The 18,464-nt window shown below is 38.1% G+C and overlaps 1 protein-coding gene across 4 annotated transcripts; it reads right to left on the reverse strand.

Annotated features, from left to right (window-relative positions):
* Positions 1–2,181: 2,181 nt before the first annotated feature.
* Positions 2,182–15,775, reverse strand: nufip2 (nuclear FMR1 interacting protein 2). Of its 4 annotated transcripts, none has more exons than XM_028595116.1 (4): positions 15,300–15,775; positions 11,789–13,465; positions 7,616–7,648; positions 2,182–6,292 (listed from the first exon to the last, which is right to left on the reverse strand). In XM_028595116.1, the coding sequence occupies exons 1-4, from the start codon at positions 15,463–15,465 to the stop codon at positions 6,240–6,242; spliced, it is 1,929 nt and encodes a 642-aa protein (XP_028450917.1). In that variant the 5' UTR covers positions 15,466–15,775; the 3' UTR covers positions 2,182–6,239. The 4 variants fall into 4 exon arrangements, with proteins under 4 accessions (XP_028450917.1, XP_028450918.1, XP_028450921.1 ...); XM_028595117.1 differs by having other exon boundaries at positions 15,318–15,774; XM_028595120.1 differs by lacking the exon at positions 15,300–15,775 and adding an exon at positions 15,134–15,289.
* Positions 15,776–18,464: the final 2,689 nt, after the last annotated feature.

The following is an 18,464-nucleotide window of genomic DNA, read 5'->3' on the forward strand; positions in this document are numbered from 1 at the left end:
TAGCATGAGCTTTTACAAAAACTTTCATACCATATTGGTATTATTCTGCTTTTTTAAGACATTCTCATTAATTAGAACCATTTGCACTTTTCCACTTTACCTACTTCACCTTCTTACACGTGCAATTCAGTGTAGCAACATCTTTTAAAATCTTTAAATATTCCACTTTTGTTTGATACATTATTGGTATTATTCAACATTTCAATGAAATTCATACTAATTAAAACCATTCCCACTTTTCTTACTACTTCACCTTCTTGTTATTCAATTATGCCAGCAATCCAGTGTAGCTTTTCAGCATTCACAAGCATTTTCTGCAGGAAAAGGTTAGTCTTGCTGCCTTTGTTTATTTTGGTTGTGTGCTATGTACCATATATTTGTATGTGTATTTGATTGTATGTGTGTTTGTATCCTACATGTATATTGTAACTTTGTTTTAAAAAGTGCTATATAAATAAAATTGAGTGTTACTTGAATAAAAGTGATAATACAACCATGTAAAATACATCAGAAAGTCCTGTATTAAAAATCCCATTAAAAGTAATGAAGTATTTTCAGCAAAAATATACTAAAAGCATCCTAAAGTACTGTAAAATGGCCTATTTCATAGTTTTATTAATAATTATATTAGGGGATTATTATTACTTGTCTATTCATGTGTAAGTAGCATTTTACTGTTGTAGCCAGTTTAAGGTGGAGCTTATTTAACTACTTTTAAAGACTACTGTTGTGCAGCTCAATGTAGTTCGTCTTAAAAAGACAATTCTAGAGGATTCCGAAAAATACTATTTTCCAAGCGAAAAAACATTCATTTGTTACATTTTCAGCCTTTGTTAAATTCAAATGAACATCTCGAAATAAAAGCAGTATAAGGTGCATCATTGCACTAGGATTTTGAGGAATGAAAACTGGTTTTAATAATAAATGATTTGCGCTGAAAAACTAAAGCTCTTAAATAAATGTACAGTAGTACATTTGTACTACTAATGTAGTGGAGTAGAAGTATAAAGTGGAATAACATTTATATATCCAAGTAAAGAAGTATCTCACAATTGGGTACATTATAAGTAAATGTACCTAACCTTTATCCCTAACCCTAAACCTATTGTGTTTTAGCTGTGGTGGGATGTATGTATCAATAGACAGGATAAGATCGGTCCTGCTAGATGACCTGATCTTGAGGCCGGTCTTGAAGAGAGTTACAGGTGTATTTAAAATGTTCAATTTATTTTTGATAGTGAACATGTGATAAAGATGACCAATATACTGTCCGGTTTGCAATATGTGAACAGAATCTGACTGACCACTGTTTACAGTTCAGACGTGACATCAGAAATACAGGACACCACACACAAACCACAGAATTATTCATGAAAACTTGACATTTTAATGGAAACTAAAATTGTGAACACTGGAAGTTTTTTTTTTTTATATAATCGACTCTACTAAACTTACATTGTTTGGAATTTGAGGGTTATTATCATGCTTTAAAAAAAATGAACATTGTAATGTGACACTTCTGTTAAATTCCAAACAAAAATTAAATAAAGAGACTGCTCACTTAAAAACTTAAATGTCAACCTGTAAGACATTTAACAAAGAAATGCTGTTGCCTCATATTTTAGGGGGGGCAAGAGATGTAAAAGTGATAAAAAAAAAAAAAAAAAAAAAATGCATCAACAAGCACAACATCCTTTTGAGATGACAGAGAAACAAAACGATGACTGGGCGCAACATATCGCCTCTTTTCATGACTGAACCTACACGTTGCCCCCTTTTTTTTTTCTTTATTCATCATGTGTGGAAACACTGTACCTCTGAGGTGTCATTGAATAAAACAAAAAGCCCCCTAAATTAAAACATTTCCACGAGAGGCAATGACAGCTTAAAAGGAGGGACAGTTTTTAAGTAGAGCACAAACACCAAAGTCCAGCATTTCCCATTACAGACGATTGATTACTGGATGAAGAAGCAGCACTTTCGGTATTTGTTTATCTTTTGAAGATTGCTCCTCTCTCACACCGTATAACAACACACTCAAAGTGACATTCAGCTGCTACAGTAGTGACATTTCTTCACTAAAAACTCCACCAAACCCAGCACGATGTCAAAAAGCTGGTTATGACATCATCAAGAACGTCTCCCCCCCCCAGTCTGTGCGCTTGCCATTCACTAGCTGAATATCTGAGTAGTGTACCTTTGGCGAAAGCAGATTTCAGAGCTGTTGAACCGCACGTTAATACCTCACTCACACTCACAACATGATCAACATAACTACAAATACAAAATATATTAAGAGGAACTCTGGGATGCAGTGTGTTTCAATGCTCACCACTCCATCACAACTATTTAAAGAAATTAGTTAAAGTAATTTGTAGAAAATCTGCTGGAAAAGAGTAACAATGGTGCTATTAGGGGAAAATAATAGTTCTATATATCAGCCTTTATCAGTAACTAAATCATCTAAAACTTAAAAAAAAATGAGACATCTTAATTTTCTGTATCATTTATTCCTTTCAGTCTCATCCTAATTGTGAATCTATGGATAAATTAGGTTATAACTCAAAAATAAAACATTTTTAAAAACATGGTAAAACATTAATTTGTTAAATCAGTTCAAATCAGTTATGTGCTACTTCAGACATTATCTTGACAATGGGCTGGCATGAGTATACGCCAGCAAGCGGCTGTCATCCGTCCCATTTAAACTGATTTTGGCTTTTAGGTCACACAATTCTGAACACAAGCCATGACAATTTCAAAAACTACAAAACAAATAAAATGCTAATAGCTTTCAGCTGCATCCATGTTGCTTAAGAAAAGAAAAGAAGAAATTAGGATTAGCTGTAAGAAAACTTAAACAGCATTGCAAATGTTACGAAAAAGAGAAGAAACAAAAAAATGGCACGGATATATGCTGGAAGCAGATTTTAAACAATCAAAATTGCTGTAAAAGTATATTTTTTTTCCACACAGGCACCTGAACTTGAAACAAGGTGTGGGGGGGGGGATTTGAAATATACGAGAAACTTGCATATTATAGGAAGAACTCGCTATGCACACACCCACAAAACGAGGCCAAACTCGTCACTCACAACCTGCATCAGAGTCCTTGAGGTGATTGCACATCCTGAGGGGATGGAGATATAAACTCCACATGTTCAGGCTACTTTCTCAGCACACCAACAGTCTGTCACTCAACCCCCTCTCACCACCCCCCCATCACTGATTAACTTCAAGAACCTGTTTTTGGTTTGCAGGCTACAATGCTAAATAATAGTTCTATCTTTATAAATGCATATTCAACATAGCCTTTTTGCTGTATTAAGTGCTTCAAAAATAGGAGCCTTGGGGGTGGGAGATTCTCTTGATATCCCTGTACAGGATCATACTCTCAAAAAGCAAGAAAAAAAATATTTTAAAATGTAAGACTACAGTAACATCACATACTACTCATTTTGATCACCCTGTTTTATATTTAGAAGCCTACAGATGCATCACTGTCAGCTGATAATGCTTTCAGCCTGAACAATTTTGCCTTTACCATATGGGAACCTGATTATGTCACTTTGTCGATGGATCATGGGCAATCAGAAGAAATGAAACTAAGAGTTTTGTGTAACTTAATGCCAGATAAAATGTCAATTCCCACAAGCACAGAAAAACATAAAAGTCTAAAAGCTAATGGGCAATATCTCCTCAAATGCCCTTGCTTTGTCATACACCAAAGCCAACACAATTGTTCTTATTCAGAGGGCAGCATTTGATAATACACTCATCCATCACACACTGTACAATGGAAGCCAAAAAACAAAGCATTTTAAATACCAGAGAGCTGACTGAGATTAGACGTGGAAGTTAAATGTCAAGAACTGGCTGCAGTTACGACTTTCCCTCTCTGCACATGAATACAAGCTGCAGCGCTGCCTAATCAGGACACAGTGGAAAGAAGTGTACTTGAAAGTTCATACTCAGAGTGTAGCTCCCAAATAGAAACACCACTGATGTTCAGCAATAAGAAATCAAGAGGTGATCCACTATGAACACGAGGGAGAAAATGAACCATCAAAAATTGCAAGATTACAGTCTAGTATACATAGAAAACAGCACATGGAGCCATGTGTTTTTTTTTTTTTTTTTTTTTTTTTTTTTTTTTAAAGGGTAAATAAACAGGAAAACTTATTTTTAGAGCCCAAAATGACAATGACAGCGACTTTCCTCAAAAGTATTTGGTGTTTTGTCACAACATCATATGAGACTATATAATTGGACTCCAATTCAACAATTCCAAATTTGAGAACATAACATGACAGGGGCCATTTGGCAAAAACAATACTTAACATAGTCATGGCTTTATCAACACTACCTGAGTTACATATAATAAATTTGTATTTCTCAACTTGTTTTTTTCTGAAAAGTAACAGCCCAGAGCCATTCTTTCAAGGAGTATTTCTCAGTCAGTACATATATATCTCTCTAGTAATTAAAAGATAAAAGCAATTAGTTTACATAAAGTGCTAGTAATCCACACATTAACCAAATCATATCTTCTAGAGAAAAGAAACCTGGACAGTTCCTTTGTTATGTTGAATAACCTAATCCTGATTTGGAGATGGTGATAAAAGGTAAGTCACAGCTGGCCAGTTAGCAGTTAGCAAATTTGGGCTCCCTAGATTTAATTAGATATTTCAACATGAGCTCTTTAGCAAAAACCACTTAAGAATATGTGCAACAAACGAAAAACGCACCTTGAAGATTTTGAACAAACCCCACCAGCATCTTGGGTGATGATTTTGTAGCTCCATATAACCCATTTCACACATTGTATGGATCACACGGTGTTATTGCACACTGGTTTGCAAATGTAAAATGTTATCAACAGTAAAAACATAATAGTACAACTCATTTTCACATTTCAACACAGTTTGACAAAGTGGCTAGTCGGGGAACCTAGATTAGTATTGCAATTGTTGTTGTGTTGCCGTTATCTCTGTATGGCGATGAACAGTGACCTATGACTCATTCATTTCCACAAGAAACCATGCAAGAAATACAATGACATGAGACAGAAAAGTAAAGACCAAATGCGATGAGTCAGGAAAACAAAACAAAAATCTTAGTTGTAAAATGCAACTCATGTTCCTTTGAAAAGAGGAGTGAACAGTTTTTACATAGAAATAAATGCAGTAAAAACAATCTGTATAGACATCCTGAGTCTTGCTGCTGAACAAATAGCACAAATCGCAGAAGACATTATTGGTAGCAATGCCTCTTAATGCGTCACGCAGTTAATTCCTAAAATCAGGATTCATATACTAGAGGGTTTATATGAATCAGAATTTAAGAATAGTCTGCACTGACCTTATAACAATCTGAATGAAATGTATTAAAAGCTTTAAGATGAAAAGCTTTTGCCTTTAACGGAGACCTGATTTTAAAATCTTGAATACACTTGTAAATAAACAATGAAATGAAGGGGCATCGCTTTTCTTCAAATTGGGCACTTCCGTACCTGTGCTCTGGGGTCAAACTGCAGTGCAGATAACACTCATCACCTTAGGGCAGACAAAACAGTATAAAAGAAAAAAAGCAAGCGTTTAATTTCTGGGCTCTGATTTTCCCTAAAGGACTTAAGACAAGGTTTTCCCTTCCTGGATGGGGCCTCACCTATGAGCTTCCACTTAAATTATAGTTCAACTCTTTAACGATCTTAATTCCATAACTTCCAAGGCATTCTTTGCAAAGTGTGTTCTCCTTTCTTCCACGATGAATTCAAGCTTGCACACAGATGTGTATGTATAACGTCTAACATATCCAATGAACTCATTTGAATGCGTGAAGAAAGAAAATGACTGAGGCATCCCATAGTCAGACTGACGGCTGCCGCAGTTCAACAGGATAAAGGCTTAGGGAGGTGCAATCCATGACACCTTCCTTTGTTGAACTCCTGAACATCATACTTCAAGAGCCATGAGACAAACAACTACCACAGCTCCAAAGTTCCATTTATCGTGTTGGAGAGGCACAGATCAACTGCTTTAACGTCCCTCCGGAGTGTGTGCGTGTTTGTCTGATGCCCCCGAAAGAAGTCGGTTATTCCACCGGAGATTCCAAGGAATATCTGTCATGCTAAACTATCAATGTTTTCACAGTTGTCACTTTATCTGTCCAACAGGATTTATGATTCCCAAGGTAGATCATCGCAGCACTCAGAAGAGAAGTACTGTAGCCCATCTACCTCACTGATCAGGTCCATCCTTGGTCTCATCATAAACCACTACTCTTTTTGGATCTACAGCAGAAGGGGAAGAAATGGTTAGATTATTCAACATATTGGCCATCAGACCTCCGACTTCAAAACATAAAATGTGAAACAACAGACATTTTATTTAACATAATTAAACTTCTTGAATGCTACTTTACTTAACATTTGAGACCGTTGGCTTCTTTTGTAAAATGAAAAACAGGTTTTTGTTGAATTTATTTATACTTCTCCAAGTCAAGTCTGTGATTTTTTGATATCGACATAGAAACTGAACTATTGGCACAAGTATCAAAAAGTTTAACAAAACCCAGCCCTAGTAATAATGGCATATTTCATTCTATCTGGTGGTTGAATATTAAGCTAACATAGCCTGAAATATCATTGAACTCATGTCTGTGTTGATATCAGCAGACTGTTTGGAATAACTGCTGCATTTCACTTGCCAGTTGGCATGACTGCAGTATCAGAGGACCATACACCAGCAGTATGTCACGGCCATTTTGACCATGTTTCTGTAGGTGAATACCTTGGGTTGCTTATGCTGTTTAGTAATACAACAAATGTGGTCTTTTGTCTTTCAATTATGTTAGTCCATGATATACCGACTGCCCTGGAGAGGCTTGCTGAAGGCATTAATGCAGCCTCTTTGCCACATGCTGCCATACGGCCTAACTGGAACAACATTTTATTCATGTAGAGTAATTCATAGCATGGAGTTAGCTTTAGAAGCTTCAGGATCAGGTTACCAAATATTTATGAACTAAAAGTCAGTCAACAGGTGTACATGCACACTTATAATTTGATTGTAACTGCATAGAAAACAAAAAAAAAGTGTCAGGCACATACCAGGCTAACTTACTGATGTAAAGGTCATATTGTGAGTAAGTATAACTCCATTAACAGAAATGTATAGGCTACAGCTTAGTCTAAATCCTCCATGTTTTGATGTTGACTATGTGCTGCAAGAGCTGCATAGGCAGCACGGTTTTGAAGACAAAAGTATTTCTGAAATGTCACAATCACTGCAAGTACTAGATGTCACAATAAGGTACTCTAAATTAATTTGAGTAAAAAATAAAAACTAAGTCCTAACTAAGTTTTCTTTTTCTACATTTATATCCCATTTGGATCAGAACCAAAACATTCATGCCCTTGGTTTCACACACTTGAATGAATATAAGTAACTTAAGACCTGGCCTCCCACCCATTATAGTTGTTGATAGGTTTCACAAATGTGTGTCATATGCCAGAACATTTCTAGGTCCAATTCTTGTTGAGAAAACGGAACTGCCTAAACATTTCTAAAAAAAATAAAAAGGTAAGAAAGAAGTGAGAACAAGTTTAGTTTACCTTGTTTTTGCAAGTTGAAAATGAATTCCATTTCTGTTGAAGGAAAAAAAAGCATATTATTTCAGCATTATTTTCAGAAAATGCAATAGGTCTTCAAAAAACTTTAGCTTAAAGACCTATTTAAACATTTCTATTAAATTTGTTGTTTCATTAATTCAGCACATCAAGTCTCTTGAGACTTGACAGTGCTTAGTTATAATCCTTAAAATGTTAGTAAAACAAAATAGCAAAGTCCGCCATTGCCGCACTAGATTAAAATTTCCTTCACACGCATGAGGGATTGAAAGGACACTATGCTTCTAATAATCCAGATACGGTTTGTAATTCTATCTCATCAATATCTGCCTCAAGGTTTACTTTTCACTCGCCAACAGTCAAATCCGAGCCGTGTTAAGTTACTGCTAATCCAAACTGAACATTTCCAAACGCTTCACATTAAAAGTATTCAACTGCCAAAACAGGGGCTCACCAAAGACGCAACGTATTTGTCACAGAGTTTAGCGCTAACCAGATTTTTTCTCTTTTTTTATTATTGCAAAGCAATGGAACAAGTGGGAGCAGCCACAGTGAGCTGTTAGATGCAAAGTTGCATGCGACAGGCTGCTAGGGGTGGGGGAAAAAATCGATACAGCATAGTATCGCGATATTTCTCGTGGCAATACTGTATCGATACACAGGCGCCAAGTATCGATCTTTTATTATTTAAATTGCACATCAGAATTTAACTTTTTGGTAGTATAATAATAAAATCAATTGCTTATTCAGTCCACCAGATGGCGCTGTTTGTTTTCTGGTGAGGTCAGCGGGGTGACTGTCAGCGTGCAGGAGGATGTAGATAAAATAAACATGGCAGCGTCAGAGAAAGAAATCAGAAATGCACCATCTGCGTTTAAATCAAGTGTTTGGACTTTTTTCGGATTTTTTAACAAGGAGGGGACAACTGAGATGGACATGAGACATGGGATTTGCAAGGAGTGTCGTATGCAAATAAAATACTCAGGGAATACCACAAACATGAGGGCTCATCTCACGCGCCACCATCCAGAGTTAGCGTTAGCCGAGGACGGTAAAGCTAATGCTAAACCAGCTCCGCCCGAAAAACCAACCAACACTGGACACACTTAGCTTGACAAAGCTACCTCCCAATTCAGAGCGAGCTAAGAAAATAACTCAAGCCATCGCCTACTTCATGTGCAAAGACCTGCGTCCATACAACGTTGTGGAAAATGAAGGATTTTGTCACTTGCTAAAAACACCGGAACCAAGGTACGTGACTCCGTTCGCGCCGTTTTGTACTCATTTTAATTGTAAAAATACCTGTAGTAGCACAGCAGTGCATACCTGTTGGTATTACAATCTAGTCCACCTTAATTAAAAATGCAAACAGTTCAGTTTGCCAGGTGTATACAACATTTATAACATATTCATTAAAGTGCTGGTTAGTTAGTCAGCTTGACAGTCACATTTTACAGCAATAAAATTCATGTGAGATGAACAAACAGATGTTGACAAAGTTTTCCTTTGGGGACATAATAATGAAGTTGGAAAAAAGGTAATAAATTGCAATATATTGCAGAATATCGCAATATGTTTAAAATCGCAATAATATCGTATCGTGACCTAAGTATCGAGATAATATCGTATCGTGGTACCTCTGGTGATTCCCACCCCTACAGGCTGCATACCTCTAACTTCTCAAGAAGGTGACCAACTACTGTTACAATGTCCTGCTGTCATGTGGAAAACTACTTGCACCTTGAACAGCCTGAAATTAGATTGCAGATGCAGGGTGGCGCCCCCTAAAGAGGTTTAATACAGCACTAAAGGAAAATCACAAGCACCAAAACGTCTTTGATTTCCAGTAGTCATCTCCCCTCTATATCTTACACATGCAGCTGGTGCTGATAAGCCAGCTAGGATTGCTTTGACTGGACCCGAACCCTCCGCTGTGAAGCTAGCACTAATGGGATCTCAGTTTTACCATCGAGATTCTGGCTGTACCGGACTCTGCCGGTGGTTCTAACTGTAGGATTTAATCTCAAATTTTTAACGTACAGAGTCAGGCTGTCCAGCTCTTTGGGCTGTTAAATTGCATTAGCACCTCCTTCTCCGGGATCTTGCAGAGATGGTGAAGTTAACATTTGTGGACAATAAGCCACTACCATATTGCGACACGAACACTGAGCAAAAATAATAATTTTAATTAAAATTAATTAATTTATCATTAACGTGAATAGGTGCCAAATGTACATTTGAAGAGGTTACTTCCCAAAGAAAAAGACACAAAAGAGGAGGGAAGACAAATGCTACGTTCAGACCAAAAAAAGCATTCTGGCGATTTTCCGCAGGGTTGTGCCACGGTGGGAGTGTTAATTATCAACGGCCCATTTTGAGTTGAGTTATTTAACCCCCCCAATGTAGCACAAGTAAACTTTATATTTCACAATGACCGTTTTCTGTCAGACCGTTTATAGATCTCGAGGTTTCCGACCGCACATAAAGGCAGCTTTATTTCACAGGAAAAAGAGAAAGAAAAGAGATGAGGGAGACATAGCTTTGTTGCTGCAGGGAACATTCAGCTGTTACACAAACTCCCGGGCTGTTCAGTGCTTGTGTATCGTTTTTTACCCTCATAGTGTTTTAAAACTTTCTTGTGGCAGCGATAAAGGCAGTGATGTTTCCCGTTTACTGTACGGGATTCTCACACCGCCTGAAAACACACCGACAAGTCTGATTGCCAGTTACATGATTGGCCACCGCAGCGTGACGTGGGTTTATGTTTCTCCAAAAGTTGAGTCGGTCTCAACTGGATCGTCTGGCGGCCAACGCAGGCAGTGTGAATGAGGCCTAAATCATACATGTGTTGACTCAGCAGTAGGGCTGGACGATTAATCGGAAATGTATCGACATAGAAATTCTGAAGCAGTTATCGACGTACAGTACTTTCCCCATGACGATAATTTCGAGTTAATTTCTGTTGATAGGCCTACTTTCTCCTTACACACACACACACACACACACACACACACACACACACACACACACACACACACACACACACACACACACACACACACACACACACACACACACACACACACACACACACACACACACACACACGTAAGAAATTAGCTAGTAAGAAATGTTAACCAATCATTAACCGTTGACCGACAAGCAGGAAATTGAGTCTCAGTTCACCGTCCGGGAGGCTCGGACACACTTTCCGCACTCCGTGTCCATGGATAGCTGTAGGTTTGTACCGATGTTGATGTTTTGTGCATTGTCGGACACATGCAGCCACTTTCCTGAAACCACTTGCGGGACTGACACATGTCCAGAGCAGCCCGCGGTGTGTATGTCCGAGCCTGTCTCCAGCGCCTCCGCCTACAGGTTGTCAGAGTGTCTGCCTGGTGTACTCTCGGACGGCCGATTTAACTCGCCGGTCCTCATCAATATAGTTTCATGTGTCGCGTAGCTCTCCACAAGCAGAAAAAAAAAAAAAAAAAAAGGGGAGCTTAAAACGCAACTTGTTGGTTCAAAGTTAGGACTAACAAGTTAATCAGCAATTCAGAAATAGATTGTATAGCCTATTTACATTTTTATCATGCAAGAGACGTTTTTTTAAACTTTATACAAAAAAATTATAAAAACGCAATGTCAAAAAAATGTTTATTAAATTATCGTTCATTTATCGTTTTTGAGGTAAAATGTGCAATTAATCGTGATTTTAGGTCATATTGTGATGCCCTAATCAGCAGGGATAACATACATATTTGAAAGCCATACAGAATGCATGAGAGCGTTACTGCATTATATTTTGAATACCTGCATTTTGTGTTTTCCTTTAAATAAATCAAGACATTTCCAGAATGCAGGAGATGAAGTGTTTGACAGCCTTTTCTGAGCCAGGAAAAACCCTGAGATGCAAATATTATTGACGGATGCCTATACTAAAACAATGCAAGTTTGTAAATAGATGAACCAGTTGCTCTTTTCTTGTATTTCTGACGAAGTAGCTGCTCATGGAGGGTTAGCTGTAGTATTAAACTACACTTTCCTTTATCACCAATAACCGCAGGTGTTGCCAAATCAACCAGGAATTACATTTTAAGGATTACAACTTAAATGGTTATACAAGTTCATCTTAATAAATTAGATCATCATAGTTACCTTTAGTGTGATAAGTGACAGCAGCTTTAATATCAAAGGACCAGCTACACCTTCTGCCAATGTCTTTAGAGTGGGCCTGTTGTGTAGATGAGCCAAACAGCACAGTGGTTAGCTGGCCCTGTCCAGGCTTAGCACCGTTGTCTTTACTGGGGGCCAACACAGCAGAACCTGTACCCTTGGCCTCAACTTTTGTCTTTTCCTGGCCACATGGTTGCAGCTTGTTCTCCTCCTCACTCATCAAACAAGCAGGAGAACATGTATTAGACACATTGCAAGGGGCACAAGTCCTTTTCTCAGGGCCTTGAGCCAAAGTGCCAGGCTCTAAGAATGATGGGCTTACATCAAAGCAGGGCTGGGCAGCCTTGGCTGCAACAGCCTGACACTCGCTTTGAGGTGTGACCACAGTAGACTTGTCCTCTGCAGGCACCTGGCCACCCACTCCTTCTGGTCCCAAGTTGGGTTCATTGATGAAAGAAAGCCCCCACTGATTCTGGAAGATATCTCCCAAGGCTTTCTGATTTGTCTGAGCAGCCGGGGGGTCAAGGTGACGAGCACTAGGGAGCACAGGTTGCATATTTAAAGGGTAAATTAAAAGAGTACACTTTCTAAGCTCATATGCTTCATCTACAGGACTGGTTGTAGAGCTACAGTTACTTTCCAAAGGAGATGCTACATTCTCGCCACTTGGGATAGATGGGGCTGTTTGAATACTACTAGCAGCAGGAGCAAAGAAGGTACCCACTGATGCGCAGTTGTTTCCGTTTCCAGAAACAGGGCCATTAGTAAAGCTAGCTGAGGTGATAGTTTTCATAGCAGACATAGGGACCTGTGACAGTCTAACAGGAGGCGGCAGTGTCTCTCCTCCACCTTGAGCTACTTTGTTGAGGTTCTCTTTTACTTTACTTGCATAACTGATCTTGGGAACAATTTTTGCACTGCTATTGTCCACAGGAAATACAGGAGGGGGCTTGAACAAAGTCCATGAGTCTTCTTTTGAAGGTGAGGAAAGCTTGGCTTTGTGCCTTTCCTCAGTCTTTTTACCAAATGTGCCAACTGTTTTGCCATCAGAGTTTTTCCCCATTGAAGCCTCTGACGCAACAGCCCGTCTAGCCGCTGACTGAGCATCTACTTTATGGGCAACTCTAACGCCATCAAGTCTAGAAGTCACTCCCTTCTCAGTTGTGTCAAGAATAAAAGCACCATGGTCTTGTGTAGTGTTTCCCTGCTGCATGTCTTTCTCCTTTTCTCTTATCACATAATCGGTGTTCTTGCCGTTGTTGCATCTGGCCTTGCGTTTCTTCGGAGTAGTATATCCACCTTCGGAGCCGCTGCCATCATTGTCCTTGCTAGAATAGCCATTTGTAATTAAGCCACAGTTTACAACACCATTTTGAAGCAACATTGAGTCTTTCTTATCCAAAAGTGGGCCCTCATGATAATTTAAATCCAGAGTCTTTTCCTTGTCATGTTTAAGGTCCATATTTTTCTTATGGTCCAAGCCTTTGCTGCTCACTTTTTGAACAGTCGTGTAAAGCTTTTGTGTGGACTTCTGCTTTACATTTGCATTACTTGTGTGTCGGTTACCATTGCTGTTGGGGGGATGCGACATACCAACAGTATCAGATAGATGTGGATTCTTCTCAACCTCCTCCTCACTGATGTTTACTTTTTTATTGCCTGAAAGGGGAAACAAAATCAGTTTATACTGAAATAACAACACCTCAACCAGTCTTTCCACTAGTTTGCAGAAAACTGCCACAACTGGTCAAAGACTTACAAGAATGCTGTGTCAATTAATATGACCTTTCCCAATTATGGAAAATAGAAGTGATGCAAAGATTTACAAGTAGTACCAAAATCTAAATTTTGGTAAAGTATTTCTTTGTATGATAAGCAATATAGGACCCTAAAGTCACTATATCTGAAAAAGGATTTAGATGCTGTACCTACGATCATACTCATATTTAAAATGAGACCAAGTATGAATTATACACATCAATCACATTTGGAATTAAAACTTTGTCTCTGCTAACCACTGATTTAAAATGGTGTGTCCTATACAAACCACAAATATGCACTATAATCTTATAACAATCCATGTATTGTGTTCATAAGTAACTTTGGTATTTTCTGATAAATCATTGCAGCATTCAATGTTAAGAAAGCTATGTTGTCCAGCAACTTTGTCCAGAGCAGTGAGATGGACAGGGTAAGTGCCACTGCTAGTTTACGTTTATAGTGTTGCCTGGATATGGATCTGCAAACACCTTCCTAGATGAACTGGGTGCTCACTGTATTTAACAAATTATGGACATGTATTATACCTCACAACGGTCAACTGCATACTATTAGTCGTTAACTTTCTTGATATTATCTGATATCAAATACCAGTTGCTGCAAGATGTAAAAAAATAAATAAATAAAGGGCTCACAGCAGTATATGTCATACATTTGGAGTGGCAGTGAACCACAAATAGGTCGATGCATTACTCATATGGGCACGGCTGTGTCAACGTGGGGCTTCAAATTCAATGGTGCTGCCTGCCCTAGTCGGTGGGCACAGCACACACACAAGCTTCTGCTGCATACGCTTCACTTATTATACAGAGGTGATGTTCTCGCTTATTAGCACTGCCAGCAAACGTAAGGTCGATAGTTATAGTGGCTGTTTAGCTGCAGCAAACAGTATCTTTATCAATTCATAATCGAGTTGCTGCGTGGCTTCACGTTGACTGGTGACAACATGCAACAGGCCTGTCAGAGATGGCTAACGTTAGCTAATGTCAACTAGCCATCGACTCGTTGGGTATTAACACGCCCTGGCACCAATAATAGTAAGTTGGCTGTGCCATAAGACAGCCACCTAACACCCGCGACCAGAGTAGACAAAAGACGACAACGACATGCCAGTTCTGCAAAGTACCGTGGTCGTACAAACATTATTTACAAGCCAGATAACTAACAGTATAGCATTAGTGATAGCAGTGATATTCTAACATGGCCGACAGGAAACGGCAGCTAGAACATTCCAGTGGAGCCGGCTCGCTTTCCTGAACTGGACATAAGCATGCTGAAATGAATAAGATAGAGATTTGACTCCTGTTGAAAGGGAATTACCACGTACTCTTACCAGTTAATGAGTTTAAAGCGCACGGTGACCCAGTGAGATTTCTGAAATGATTTAGTTGCATATGTAAAAGAAAAATGGGCACAAGGTCAATCCCCGATATGTCAAACCACCACCAGCGACAACTGTCACGCAACGTCAGCTAGCCAACTTAACGGCTGGTTTCTGGTGCGACAGTGGCCAACTATCGGTCCAATCAGTTGGCTAACGTTACTCACCCGCTGTAACGCTTCTTAAACTATTCAAGGCAACAGCATATTGTTTGAATGAATAGCTAGCTGGTATGCTAATCTCTCAATCACTGTGGAGTTAACATTAGTTAGCAAATGCTATTCGGCTCGTTGACATTAGCTAGCTGACTAAGGCTAGCAAGCGTTAGCTCACTTTTCCGGATGGCCCAACCTGTTTTCTTCGTCTGCGTTTCCTGATGCTGGCGCTGGAAGTGGCTCTGATCATGTTTTAGACAAGTTGTATGTTGAATAGAGTGTTTGTCTTCTCCGTGGTGGTGATATTGCCTTTCTTGTGCCCGATCTTTGGGCTGTTCCTCCATTGAAGTGTAGATTGTCGGACTTGTTCACCCAATATGTTAGCTCACGGGGTAAGTGCAGGACAGTCCAATCACTACCAGTGTAAACGGAAGCTGTTTGAAGCCTCTGTAAACGTCAGCAGTAAACGTCTAAAAATGGCACTGTTTCGGGTGATCACCAGCAAAAAATTCCGTGTCTACTATTTGTGCTGAGTTATGCAGGGGATATTTTGCAGGGCCTTTCAGATCTGTATATCTTTCACTTTAAAATAACGGACAAGTGATATTTGAAAAATCTTTTCAGGGTGGGGTTCGTGTTTGAACTAAAATCATATGACCGGAGGCGCTGCCACGTCTCCAGTCAGTGGACACTTTTGTGGAGGGTCCCGGGGAGACCAACCCCACTCCCAAAATGGAAAACAAACGTATTGCAAATTTAATAGCTCTGTCCTTCAACATTCCTAATTCATTTCATTCATTTCAAGTATTTTACATGTCGAATAGGAAAAATAGAATGTTCCTGTTTGCTGTTTTCTACATTTGTGCCAAACGAGCAAAACATACTATAAACAGAATGTAAGTCCACAAAAATAATGTGCAACCAATAAATAAATAGTAAATAAATAAATTAATAATAATAAAAAATAAATAATAAAGAAATACATGTGATTTCAGTGTGCAACATGCATCTTCCACCAGGATTTTTTGTGTGTGTAATATATATTTTATATCTTGTTTGCTCAATTGTATATCCCATCACAAATATAATTTTACACTTTTGAAATTAGCCAGGGTATCTTCCTACATCCAAAAACAACAACATGGAAAGACATATACTATTGGAAAGGATCCATCATTATGAAACATAAACATTTTGATTTGATCTGGTATGCATTTAACAAAGATTTTAGCCCTTATATCTTTGGTTAGTGTTTCAATGGAGGAGTGGGCACTTATTGTATTAATTATCTTGTGTGGAATGGTTACATTGCTTTGTATTTCCTCAATATCTGCCCTCCTTCCATCCTTTCAATATATTTTTCTCTTTTAACTGCCCCACAATTAAGATGCCCTCTAGGCTACAATCTGTGTCCTCTGACACTACTGAGTGAAATCACCCTCTGATTTAATATAATGAGTGGATTTGGCTGAATTGCTTATTTTTTAAGTCAAACAAAGAGTAAATGTATACATTTAGCAGAGCCTGTGGCAATTCAAAGCCTCATTCAGAAATGTAAAAATAAAAATAAGAGCAATTATAATATAAGACATTGCATATTTAAATACTGTGCAAGTAGCCTAATAAAGAATTTGTAGAAAAGGAGTGATTTCTTTGCCAGTTAATATCACACATACACATAAATACTAATAGATTCTCACATAGGGTAAAAGTCTACTGTGCTGGATATTATGTGGCCTATGGGTGGCAGAGTGCAACGTTGCTCAGATGGGACATAAAAGAGCAAACGGCACCTTCTTGTGGCTACAGATACAAAGTCTCAGATTTTGTACAGCACCATACATGAGATGCAGTGAAAGTTGAGTAATTCATTTTGTAGTCAAAACAAAGGTGCTATATAAATGTAACACACTTTCTTGAGTCTCTGGTATGGGCTAAGTTCTTGTTACCAATTTCAAAGATTGATATTTGTGTGATTGGCAAAGATAGGCTTAATGTAACAGAATACACTATTAGGATAGAGATGTATTTTGTATGTTTTTAAGAGAAAATGTATGTAAGACCATTTCTTTGTAATGATGTATCAAACACTAGATACATCTCACAGTCCTTATTAATAAAAATCACATCTTTGTTATCAAATATTATTATTTTTATTTGTGCCTTGATATCCACAAACTCTTTACCAGTTGAATATCAACAAATGATCCCCTCACCATTTCATCACTGCTATTTGGAGAAAGAGCCCATGTAGGTTTTACACAGACTCTAAGTGCTGATGTATGCAGTCCTGCTCCTCCTGTATATATGCATGTGACAGCTACATTTTAAATTAAATATTAATATGACAGCTTAATTTTATAGACTAAGTTTCTAGAGATGGCCCCAGTCTCCAAGCATGTGTACACATAAATGCTAATCTAGCAATATGGTAAAAAACCCAAAACAGTGTGAGACATTGAGCAAATCAGGGGAACAGTTCAATAGACAGTTATTGCAGTGTCACTTTTACCAAATGAAAGTAGAGTGAGGATTGAGAATAACCGTGACAGAGGTAAATGGAGGGAAGACAAATCTAGTGAAAGCTAGTTCAGTGCTGTTTAGATGATTCTAGGCTTAGAGGATTTCATAGTTTGAAGATTTGAGTAGCACAGCTGATAATTAAGTGCTTATGGTTGGTCTAAACCAAATGCTTTGGTTTAGATCCTGGCATGCTGTTACATTTGCAGAGGAAAACAGATTTTCTCATATTACGTTTCAGGGTCAAAATTAACAGATCACTTAAAAAAAAACTCATCATATATAAGAAAGAAATGTTACATAATGATGCATTTAGTATTTCAAATTAAAGCATTCATTTATTTTATATTGACCAACAAAGAAGTTCAGGGATACATTTGTTTCAACAAAAAAATAAAAATAACCGAGAAAATGTATTCTCAGTGTGTAATTTAGTTGGGCTTTGTTAAACACCAATACAACACCCATTGTGCAGGCCTAAGGAGAATTTAGTACAAGTTAATCAATATGTTATGTTATTATTTGATGCACCCTTAATAATCTCTGGCCAGTATGCACTGAGATGGTTGAGGTTAAATAAAGATAAAAAAGATATCCTATATATGTATTTTTGGCTATATGTGTGCCATGTCAGTATATCAACATACAAAACAGTGGCATGTAAAAATCTCTGGACAATGTATCCTTCACTTATTTAGGGATTAAATACTGTACCTGAATTTAAGTGAAACATGTTTCAAAAACAGATTATTACAGTCTTTATTACAGATAGACTTCCTATTGGAGGATTCAAAATGTAAACAGATAAATAGTAGTCATGTCA

This window comes from Perca flavescens, chromosome 13 (assembly GCF_004354835.1).
Source record: "Perca flavescens isolate YP-PL-M2 chromosome 13, PFLA_1.0, whole genome shotgun sequence".
In the NCBI taxonomy this organism is placed as follows: Eukaryota; Metazoa; Chordata; class Actinopteri; order Perciformes; family Percidae; genus Perca; species Perca flavescens.

Coding starts and splice junctions, on each gene's coding strand:
- nufip2 (XM_028595116.1), bottom strand. CDS start 15,465: ATGGAGGAACAGCCCAAAGATCGGGCACAAGAAAGGCAATATCACCAC. Junction 13,466..15,299: donor AGGTTGGGCCATCCGGAAAA/GTGAGCTAACGC, acceptor TTCCCCTTTCAG/GCAATAAAAAAGTAAACATC. Junction 6,293..7,615: donor TTTCAACTTGCAAAAACAAG/GTAAACTAAACT, acceptor CTTCTGCTGTAG/ATCCAAAAAGAGTAGTGGTT.